This window comes from Musca vetustissima, unplaced genomic scaffold (assembly GCF_032173495.1).
Source record: "Musca vetustissima isolate MV318-11 ecotype Yass unplaced genomic scaffold, APGP_CSIRO_Mvet_v1 utg106576, whole genome shotgun sequence".
Taxonomy (NCBI): Eukaryota; Metazoa; Arthropoda; class Insecta; order Diptera; family Muscidae; genus Musca; species Musca vetustissima.
In genome coordinates this window covers 57,877-70,036 of record NW_026886122.1, presented here as the reverse complement: position 1 = coordinate 70,036, position 12,160 = coordinate 57,877, and the positions used below count along the sequence as shown (strand labels likewise).

General features: G+C 31.6%; 1 protein-coding gene across 2 annotated transcripts in view; it reads right to left on the bottom strand.

The window, feature by feature from the left end:
- Window positions 1-2,589: 2,589 nt before the first annotated feature.
- LOC133333602 (solute carrier family 35 member F3-like) overlaps window positions 2,590-12,160 on the bottom strand; it is a 39,698-nt gene continuing 30,127 nt past the window's right edge. Inside the window, exons 9-10 of one of the 2 annotated variants that reach the window (XM_061541912.1) lie at window positions 2,965-3,163; window positions 2,590-2,811 (exon numbers count right to left, since the gene is read on the bottom strand). In XM_061541912.1, coding sequence (XP_061397896.1) covers window positions 2,609-2,811; window positions 2,965-3,163 — 402 coding nt within the window. In that variant the 3' untranslated portion in view covers window positions 2,590-2,608. Of the gene's footprint in view, window positions 2,812-2,964; window positions 3,164-12,160 lie in introns of those variants that run through there. The other variant, XM_061541913.1, reaches the window with a different exon arrangement.

Sequence of the window (12,160 nt, the reverse complement as noted above, 5' to 3'; positions counted from 1 at the left end):
GCATCATCCGCAACCAAAACAAATGGAACATTTGCTTGACGACCTGGCAATGGTTTTGGAAGTGGCAAATTTAGCTCATTATTGTTTAAAGCACGTTGAAAAGTACAGTCTCCAAAGACTCCACCATCCGACACACGACCATTACAGCCAACATCAACGTATAAAAAGTTGTATTCGGCATCAACAACTGCCATTAGCACTATACTATGTGTACCTTTATAGTTATAGAAGGTGCTTCCTGAATTAGGTGGTGCTATAATTTGCACATGTTTGCCGTCAACCGCCCCTATGCAGTTCGGGAAGTTCCATAGTTTGTTAAATTTGAAAGCAACGACATTCCATTCTTCCTGCGTGGATGGTATCTACATACATATCAAAAGAAATAATAAGTCAATTAAAAAGCATAAATATGTGTGTATTTAGATTTTTCATACCTTTATGTATGCACCTTTTAACGCTTTATAAATAGCATCACAAACAATTGGTACGAAAAGTGATATGGTATTTGGGGCAACACGGAAGAAGACCGAAAGACTTTTATAACTGTCACCAGATGCAAGAAATCGAAGTGTCACAGCTAAGCGTATTTGCGGGAATAGCCTTTCGCATGTTTGTGTCTTGTTTTTTAATATATGGTGACACTAGTTGCAACAATTCGATAAACGTTTCGTCATCCATCCGGATAAAATTTTTAAACAAAAACTTTTGGTTTTCGATTTCCCGGAATTCCATTAATGTTTTGTCATATGCACCATCAGTGCTTCTTTTTGTGAGCCACTCTCTGACCCACGTACTTCTATTTACTTTTTTTTTCTTTTCTTTCCTTTCATTTTTCTCATCGTCAAATGCACACACCATAATTATAGCTGCTGCAATTTTCTTTTTTTTTAAAGAACACATCTTAATAAAACAAATTTTTAAATGCTTTAACATTTTTAATAAACAAACTTTGACACATAGCAGCTGCTTCTGATATTTGCCGTGTAGTAGAACAATCGTGTGACTGAAGTTGGACAATAATTGTCACTTGATGGTTTTGAGACAATATGCGGCAATCAAATTTATGAAAAGTTGGACAATCATGTGACCGCAGAGAATTTGATTGTGACAATTTATTTATTGTAGTAAAACTTTGGACAATAAAAATTGGTTTAAATTGGCGCATTGCGACAATCATGTGATCCCACCTTTAGGCGTGGATTTTTTAAAGAATATTTTTAAAGGACTATCCACCCCTTAGGCCTGGATTTTTTAAAGAATATTTTTAAAGGACTATCCACCCCTTAGGCCTGGATTTTTTAAAGAATATTTTTAAAGGACTATCCACCCCTTAGGCGTGGATTTTTTAAAGAATATTTTTAAAGGACTATCCACCCCTTAGGCGTGGATTTTTTAAAGAATATTTTTAAAGGACTATCCACCCCTTAGGCGTGGATTTTTTAAAGAATATTTTTAAAGGACTATCCACCCCTTAGGCGTGGATTTTTTAAAGAATATTTTTAAAGGACTATCCACCCCTTAGGCGTGGATTTTTTAAAGAATATTTTTAAAGGACTATCCACCCCTTAGGCGTGGATTTTTTGAAGAATATTTTTAAAGGACTATCCACCCCTTAGGCGTGGATTTTTTAAAGAATATTTTTAAAGGTCTATCCACCCCTTAGGCGTGGATTTTTTAAAGAATATTTTTAAAGGACTATCCACCCCTTAGGCGTGGATTTTTTAAAGAATATTTTTAAAGGACTATCCACCCCTTAGGCGAGGATTTTTTAAAGAATATTTTTAAAGGACTATCCACCCCTTAGGCGTGGATTTTTTAAAGAATATTTTTAAAGGACTATCCACCCCTTAGGCGAGGATTTTTTAAAGAATATTTTTAAAGGACTATCCACCCCTTAGGCGTGGATTTTTTAAAGAATATTTTTAAAGGACTATCCACCCCTTAGGCGAGGATTTTTTAAAGAATATTTTTAAAGGACTATCCACCCCTTAGGCGTGGATTTTTTAAAGGACTATCCACCCTTAGGCGTGGATTTTTTAAAGAATATTTTTAATGGACTATCTTAACCATAGGTGTGGATTTTTTAAAAAATATTTTTTAAGGACTATCTCAACCATAGATGTGGATTTTTTAAAAACATATTTTTAAAGGACATTTTATATACAAATAATCGTAATTACAAAATAAACTTAAACATTACAAAATTAATTAATTGTTGTATATGTATTTGTAATTTAGTTTTAATACATTTGTCGCTTTTTGTTATTTGTGTTTTTCAATCAGTTTCTTAATAATAAACATTGAATTTCTTCAGAGTCGAATATCATTTAAAATATTTATTTTTTTATTTTCATTATTTACCTTAATTTTCAACTTTTGTAGAAGTTTGTTGCTGTTTTTTTTATTTTTTTAATTTAATAATAATTGCATGGATTTGTATTGGGGCCTGTGGGCCTGTGTGTGCTTAATTAAATATTGTACTTAATATACGATACGATATTTATTATCCCGCCGCTTTTATTATATGGTCATAAAGCCAATCAGGGATTTGATGAGCATTGCCGTTCTTCTCGCTGTCATTTCTGTCGTTTCACGAACACCATCGCAATTAATCGGTGGCCGCATAATAAACCACTGTAGATTTACGACGAAAACCCAAATTGAAAAATGATGTTTCAGATTTTTTACGTTCATGTTCGTGATCATTGCCAAAATATGAAAATAAACGGCCACCACCACTGCCAACTGGAGGAGCACGTATGCTGCTGCCATGACTGCTTGTAGCATGATGTACAGATGCGCCACTGCTGCCTGCCAGGCCAGCTGTAGCTGTTCCAACAATACCAGGTATGCCAATACTACCGCCACCGGTGGACGATAGCGATAGACTGGAATATAAATGACCATGTCCAAGGCGTTGATGATGCCGGCTACTGCTGGCTGGTGTTGTTGTTGCTGTGGTACCTGATGCATTATGATGATTGCTTTGGTGTTGATGTTGTTGGCTGTGCTGCTGTTGTTGCAGAAAACCGGTTGGCGACAAATCAGTCATCTCACACGGCCAGAGGGTGACCGAAGATGGGACCTTATGTATCCCGTCCGATAATCGATAATGGTGGGATGATGACCGGCTAACGAACCGTGGCGAGGACCTCGACCCCATCTGTGATAATTTTTTAATTTTTTGATTTTTTTGGGAAAATATAAATTGAGAAATAATTAAATATTAGTAAAAATGTTAATTAATGTAATTAAAGAATGTTAGTAATCTAAATATTTGCAATAGAATGTTAGAGCCCTAATAATGCGGAAATTAAGCATGTTGAAATAAGTTGCGGATTAAAAGAGGATATTTTTTAAGGACAATCACAGCCATTGGCGTGGATTTTTGAAGAACCATCCATGGCATAGGCGTGGATTTTTTAAAGAATATTTTTCAAGGACTGTCAATGACATAGGCGTGGATTTTTTAATGAATATTTTGTGAAGGACTATCATAGCCATAGGCGTGGATTTTTAAAGAATATTTTGTGAAGGAACATCCATGGCATAGGCGTGGTTTTTTTAAAGAATATTTTTTGAAGGACCATCCATGGCATAGGCGTGGATTTTTTAAAGAATATTTTTTGAAGGACCATCCATGGCATAGGCGTGGATTTTTTAAAGAATATTTTTTGAAGGACCATCCATGGCATAGGCGTGGATTTTTTAAAGAATATTTTTTGAAGGACCATCCATGGCATAGGCGTGGATTTTTTAAAGAATATTTTTTGAAGGACCATCCATGGCATAGGCGTGGATTTTTTAAAGAATATTTTTTGAAGGACCATCCATGGCATAGGCGTGGATTTTTTAAAGAATATTTTTTGAAGGACCATCCATGGCATAGGCGTGGATTTTTTAAAGAATATTTTTTGAAGGACCATCCATGGCATAGGCGTGGATTTTTTAAAGAATATTTTTAAAGGGCCAACTGAGGCGTGGATTTATTAAAGAATATTTTTAAAGGGCTAACCTAGGCCATATGGATATGATAGGCGTGGATTTTTTAAAAAATATTTTTAAAGGGCTAACCTAGGCCATATGGATATGATAGGCGTGGATTTTTTAAAAAATATTTTTAATAGGGCTAACCTAGGCCATATGGATATGCTAGGCGTGGATTTTTTAAAAAATATTTTTAAAGGGCTAACCTAGGCCATATGGATATGATAGGCGTGGATTTTTTAAAAAATATTTTTAAAGGGCTAACCTAGGCCATAGGCGTTAAATTTTTAAAGAATATTTTTAAAGGACCATCCTAGGCCATATGGATATGATAGGCGTGGATTTTTTAAAGAATATTTTTAGAGGACTATCCTAGGCGTTAAATTTTTAAAGAATATTTTTAAAGGACTATCCTAGGCCATATGGATATGATAGGCGTGGATTTTTTAAAGAATATTTTTAAAGGACTATCCTAGGCCATATGGATATGATAGGCGTGGATTTTTTAAAGAATATTTTTAAAGGACTATCCTAAAGAATATTTTTCAAAGAATATTTTTCAAGGACTATCCATGGCATAGGCACTGATTTTTTAAAGAATATTTTTCAATGACTATCGTAACAATAGGCATGGATTTTTTAAAAGATTATTTTTCAAGGACTATCCATGGCATAGATGTGGTTTTTTTAAAGAATATTTTTAAATGACTATCCAAGTCAAATAACAGGATTTATATTGTACTTATTCTCAACTTATTTCAACATTTTTCTTAATTAGTTTTGTTTTTTTTTAACTACATAATTGTTCATGATTTTGCATGGTACAATTATAAAAGGTAACAGCAAATCCCAGCTGATTTGATTCCAACGTAATACTAGTGTCAATATGAATTTGACAAATTATGTATTTAAAAATCACCCAACAGGAAAATTGGGAACGCAAACAATTTGAAATTGTTCTTTATTAATGTGCCCCCGTATTCAATTTACTCAATCTGCCTGCTGGGAAAGTTTGAGGAAGCAAATCTTTCTTGAAGGAATTACTCGCTATTCCCAGCATTGTCATATGTGTTACACATATATATGGCAATGGCTCAATTAAAGGAAAGATGTGGAAGCGATAGAAATATAAATTTGATAGATTTTCATTCATGTTTTTCAATTTTTATTTTGAGGATTCGAAAATATTCCATTTTCAAAATAAAAATAATTTGATGATAATTTGTTTGTTTGTTAACATTTTTCTGTCAAATGAGTTGGCACTAGTAGAACTTACAATAACAAATTTCCATGTGGTTGTTGTATTGGTTTTTGTACAACAACACTTGCTGTTACCTTCTATTATTATACCATGATGATTTTGTTTGCATTTAATTTCTAATTGTATTCTCATACATTTGCATAATTTTTTACTGATTTTTTTTTGTAGTTTACTGATAAGTTAAAAAAATTAAATATATAATACAAAAGTTCTTAGAATAGAGGTGATGAAGAGTATAGTAAATTATAATGAAAACGAGTCAAGGAAGTAAATCTAAATAAAATGTTAGTTTTTTTAAGCAGTGAACTATATTGAAAGCGCGTGTTCAGTTGATATTTTTTTTTTTTTTTTAAATTGGAAACCATAAAATTTTAAATATTTTCAATTTTGTGCCATTAAAGCGGTATAAAAACAACTGTCTAATTTAAAATATTTTGCAATCATAAAGTTAAGCTTTTGGGCTTCAAGGCTGTAAGAGATGTAGTTGGTGTTACGCAAACTGGATATGTTGATGTGGGGATAGAAGAAGAAGCAGCAGCAGTAGCATTAGCAATAGTTTAGATTCAAAAATAAAGCGTTACAACGTCATACGTCAACGTTACAATAATAGTTTACTAGTGGACAGTTAGAGAGATAGAGATCGAATGAGAATTACAGATAGGACTACATATTACATAGTACAAAATAGCTTACACATTTACTATTATCATTCGAGAGTTTACAATTTGTTTAGAGTTTCAGAAAATAGTAGGGAAGGTTCAAGAGATTTATATTTTACAGTTGGAAAATTTTGACACTACTCTGTATTTTATTATTTTACGTTTTTTTAAAGAGCTTGGTAGAACTTTGATCTTAAAAATATGATAGGCATAATAGATATTTATTAATAAAATTCTCAAAATTTATTGTTCACACATAACAATACCTACTGGCAATTTGATTACACTATTATTCTTTACAATGTTTCGAATAAAGTAATCCGCAAAAAGACTATTGTTGATATGTTCGGTTTTTTAGTTGGTCTAATTCCTATTGTCTCTGTAGTTCCTATTGTTCAGTAGTTCTAATCTTTCATCTATATTTTCCGGTTCATTGGTCGAATTAACTGACGTGTACCCATAAACAATTGAACCACATGTAAACTAGTTCCTTTTGCGGAGGAACTGAATTCGATTTTATTTTCATGTTCGTTACGATCATTCTTTGTGGATTTTTTTCCTGTTACTCCTTTTGGGAGCAAAGGACTTTAACAAAGCATATCCATCTTACTTGGTTAGCTGCCGTTGGTTTTGCATCTTCCCATGTAAGGATATTTTGTCTTAATTCTTGGATTATTGTTCGCCGTCAGGTGTTTCGATTTCTTGATCCCTGGGGATTCCATTCGAGAGCCATTCTTTATGCTATGGACATTTTTTATAAGATCTGGCCAATCCATCTCAATTTCCTAGGTTAAATTTGCTTTTATATGGGTTCCTGGTCCATTAGATTCCACAGCTCTACATTACTTGTGATGTTGGGCCAGAATATTCTGCATATGATCTTTAGGCATCCTATAGCTTTTGCGTGATGGTATTTGACACAAGCCAGACTTCGCTGTCGTATAGCAGAATCGACTTTATACATGCTTCAAATATTTTAAGGTTGGCTTTCCTGGATATGTAAGCTTCTCCATACAACTTCAGTCGACCGAATTAGGTATAAGTAAATCAACTTTCGAGTAAACGATTAATCGACTTTTTATATTGAAAGTCTAAAAGTTGAAGTAGAATTTTTATCTTTCAGGAAATCGCAAAGTCGACTTTTAAAGATCGACTTTTGATCTTCCTCACAAATACTTGGTTTAATCCCAAAGTCCAAATTGTTCAAAAATTACACATTCGAGAACTTCATTTTATCTGTTGACAACAATTAATCAAAAAAGATTAAATTTAATCGATTAGTCGGTAAAAGTCGAAAATTGATTGTGAACAGATTTGATAAAGTCGTCTTTTTAGTCAAAGGCAAAAATCGAAAAGTCGACTTTTGCGCTCGACTACGTATCCCAAGGCCGAATGCTGCTATCGCTTTTATAAGCCTTTTGGTTACGCCTGTTTCAGCACCATCACTTGATGTTTTAATGCTTCCGAAACATGATTATAGGCTTTGTTTTCTTGAAATTCATTCCAAGTCTAACTTTGCTTGCCAGTCTCTCCAAATTTTCTACTTTTGACTGCTTGTTGGATATCTGGTGCGAGAGAAGGCAGATATCATCGTAGTCTAAGTCTTCGAACTGTCGTGAAAGACCCCATGGTTTGCCCCTTCTCTGAGAGCAGACTTCATTTATTATTTTATCCAGTACAATTGTGAACAGTTTTACTCCTGCGTTTGGTGCGAAATGGTTGGCTTATGTTCCTGTTGTGAAGAACTAAGAGTTCTGCCTCTAGGTACATCGCTCTTATTTTTCGGATTATTTTCTGTGGAATTCCCTTTTTGCTCAATCCATCCCATATGACATTTTGTGCTTTATTGACATGAAATTTTACAAATAAACCGATAGACGTAATATCGTATCGTATTGGATGCAGAATATGCTTTATATAAGATTTAAAAAAAATTGATCCCATTTTTAGACTTGATATAGATCTGTTAAAAGTACTATGAAGATGGGCCTCATCGGATACTAAAATCGAAATTGGCATATATCGAAAACTCTCTTCCAATTTACTGTATATTAGATTCCCTTCCAAATACTGATCATTTTTTGGGAAGATGCCATGTTGAAAAGTATGTACAAAATGTAGGTACAAATTTTTAAAAAAGTTAATAGTTATCCTAACTATAGTGTATAGACAATATACGGTTTGAAATATATTTCTATATATAATTAAAAATATGTTATATCAAGTTCAACCAAGTTAGTTTCATAATTTAAATGTATAAAAGTTCTCAATATATTCATACAGAGTAGCGTCATTCTTAACTAAAAGCTAAGCAGGATTTCGTTTTGCTTTCCTAAAAGCTTTTTTATCTCAATAATATTTACACAAGCCGTTTATTTAAAATTTTCAAATCATTAAAAGATATTTCTATTTATGTATAAATAGCTTAAATTAAATTTATATTTGGTAAAGCTCACCCTTTATATGTAAAGGCTTGGCTTGACAAAACAAATTTGCTTATACGAAAAAAACAATTCATGTTTGCTTATATATTTTATAATATTCATATTTTTAATATTTTTATTTTAAATCACTTTATTTTAATTGTTTTTCGTTTTTTTTTTTCATTAAGCATAAGCATGAACATTAACGGCATAATATTTTTGTTTTGCATAAATCTGTTGGGATCTGGAATAAAATTATATTGCAATAATATACAAAGAAAGACAATATATAATAATAAAAAACATGTTTATAATTTTTACAATTAATAAAAAATTATATTTTATATAGAAAATAATATATACTTTTTTAAAAAAAAGAAAATTTCCCTATAACAAAATAGTTCCCTAATTCCCTTTTTTATTAAGCTATCAATTGAAGAAGAAAAAAATTGTAAGTGAAAGTCAAATGGTGTATTGATGTGTGTTTTTTGAGTTGATTCTCTTTTAGACAAAATTTGGTACTTACCCATTTCTTTGGTTTGTTTATTTTTTTTTCAATACCCACAAAGTCCATATTCTAATAGTTATTGGTTTAAAAAAAATTATTTGTTTTTCAAAACTTTTGTTTAAAATAATTTCTTTTTCTTTTTTGAGCAAAAAAATTGGCATTCTTTGTTGCATTGACTTTGTAATTCGTTTTTTTTTTGTTGTTGTGATTTTGAGTTTTAACATTTTCATCGATTTTGTTTTGGGTTTTTTTTTTTGTATGTTTTACTTTCATCATCAATACCTGGCTGTCTATCTTGTGGGTGGTGAGGCCACCACCACATCACGTCTGCAAAATGCAGGACGACTGTTTTTTTGGTTTGAAAGGAAATGTTTTTTTATTTTTTTTTGTGAAATTAAAGCATTAAAGAAATCCAATTGATTTGGTTATTGTTTTTGTTGTTTTTTGTTTTTACATGGAAAGTGAAATAGAAGAGGAGAATTTAGAAGCCACAGTTAAAGATTAGTGTTTAAAGAGATGATATTTTTGTTAGCTTTATAACATTTGGCTACGGCTACAAAAAAAATCAACAACAAAGGAATAACAAAAATTTAATTGTCAAGGAACTGAAACACTAAAAATATAAATTTTTAAATACATTTATTAAAGAAGTATTCAACAGAAGTTAGAGTGTCATTAGTAGTTACGGTGATTATGCCAAATTTTCAAATATAGAGAAGAAGAAGAAGATAGAATTGGGATTTTTTAAAGCCTGTATTTAAAGATTGTGCAAAATTTGTGTCGTGTTAGTATTTTAAATATTTAATGTTAAGGATTCATATAATTGCAGTGAGGATATTTTGAAAATTTATATTTTAAAAGGTACGTTAATGATTACTTAATAACTACACATGTTTAACATTTTATTCAAAACATTTCAAATGTAATTCGAGAGTGCCATTTGTAATTCACAACATGTAATTTGCAATTCGAGAATTCCATTTACAATTCATAACATATCAGTTGTAGTTCGAGAATTTAATTTGTAATTCATAGAATATCTTTCGACATCCATAGATTTCTATTTGAAATTCAAAGAAATTACTTTTGAAATTAATAAAATTCCATTTGAAATTCAAAGAACTTCATTTGAAATTCATAACATTTCAATTGTTATTCATAACATGTAATTTTAAATTTAATAAAAAAACATTATGGGTAATACACAAACGATATTTCATACATATTCTTTCCTTCTTGAAATGAATTGTTACGAATTACCATTGAAATATTATGAATTACAAGTGAAATGTTATGAATTTCATTGAATCCTTTGAATTGTAAATTAATTTCTTTAAAGTTCAAATGAAACTGTGCTCATTTCGATTGGAATATATAGGAATTACAAATAGAATTATTTGAAATTCAAATGAATTTTATTGAATTTACCAATTACATTCTCGAATTACAAATTAAATGTTATGAATTGGAAATTGAGTTTTCGAATTACAAAATTAATTCTCGAAATTGACAACAATTTTTGATCGTTGAGGATATTCTAGCTTATATGGATTTGAAATCATATTTTTTTTTTGTAATTTGTATACCCTTCACCACACTGTTGTTTTGCCTGTACAAGTTTGTAACAGGCAAAATTAATCGAGATAGACCCATGATTCCTTTTGAGAATATGCATAGAATCACTTTCTGAGTCGATTTATACATGTCCGTCTGTCCATGTATTTTTGTGAACAAAGTACAGGTCGCATTTGTGATCCGATTTGGATAAAATTTGGCACATGTCACTTATTTGGCCCAAGGACGAACCCTATTGAAATTGGAGAAAATCGGTTCAGATTTAGATATAACTCCCATATATAGTTTCGTCCGATTTTATGTAAATTGGAGCACCATACTGCCAATATTGGTCCAATTGAGACAACATTTTTCACAGAGTACCGAGTTATGTCCAGATTCATGTATGCGAAGTTTTGTTGGAATCGGTTCAGATTTAGATATAGCTCCCATATATAGTTTCGCCCGATTTTAGGTAAATAGTGCACCAAACTCCCAATATTTGTCTGATTGAGACAAAATTTTGGACAGCATATTGAAGTCCAGTTTGATGTGTGTGATGTTTTGTTGAAATCGGTACATATATCTCCTATATACAATTTTGCCGGATTTCATACAAATGTTGCACCAAAAATCCAATTCTGCCAGATTGACATGCAATTTCTTTATAAATTTCAGAATGGTATGTGTATTGTTTTTAATTGTTTCAAATATCGATGTAGATCACATTTGTTTTTCACCCGATTCAATGTCAATGGTCATCCGAAGATGCTATGTCTCTTCTATCAACAGGATATTGTACACATTATCATCTCTTGCATGTATCCAAAATGGTGAAGGGTATCATATAGTCGGCCCGTCCGACTATTAAACTTTCCTTACTGGCTTATTTTAATACAATCCGAAAATATTTGAGCGAAGGAGTATAGTCGAATTGGACCCAACACAACTAATTACCACTGGATATAAATATTGATGGTGTAAAATTTTTGACTTTTTAATAAGTATCGGGGAATTACATACAAAATTACAGAGGGGCTAAAAATAGAAGATATATGTAAATGCTCTCGAAATCCTTGCATTTTAGGTATATGGTGTCATTGGTAATATTACTGTTGTAAATACGAGAAATATTTTTGTCTACTACCTTGACTCTCAGTCGACCCTCTGAAGGGGTCTTTTCGACCCCCTTTTCAAGAAATGATTGAACACTTATTTAAAAAGGGATTATATCAAGTCAGAATATTCTAAAAAAAAATATTCGCGATAAAGATTTACTATAAGTTTTAGAATAGACAGAAACTCGCAAATCAGCCTAATCCCAAAAAGACTTAAAAACAAAAAGTATTTAGGATTACAACCGATTTTAGAAGGATGGTATAAAGGACAAAAATATAATAATCCCCCCTTCCAAGACATTTTAAAATATTCGAATTAGGATTTCTCGAAATCCTTGCATTTTACGTATATGATGTCTTTGGCAATATTACTGGTGTAAATCCGATAAATATTTTTGTGTGCTCAGCCGACTCTTTGAAGGGGTCTTTTTGGTCCCCTTTTCCTGAAATAATTGAAAACTCAATTAAAACGAGGTTATGGCAGGTCAGAATATTCTACAAAAGTTTTACTATATGTCTCAGAATAGACCAAAACTGGAAAATCTGCCTAAACGCCAAGCATCATAAATACAAATATTTAGGTTTGAACCCGACTTTTCCCCACTAGATGTCATTTTAGAAGGATGGTATACAGGACAAAAATATTTTTC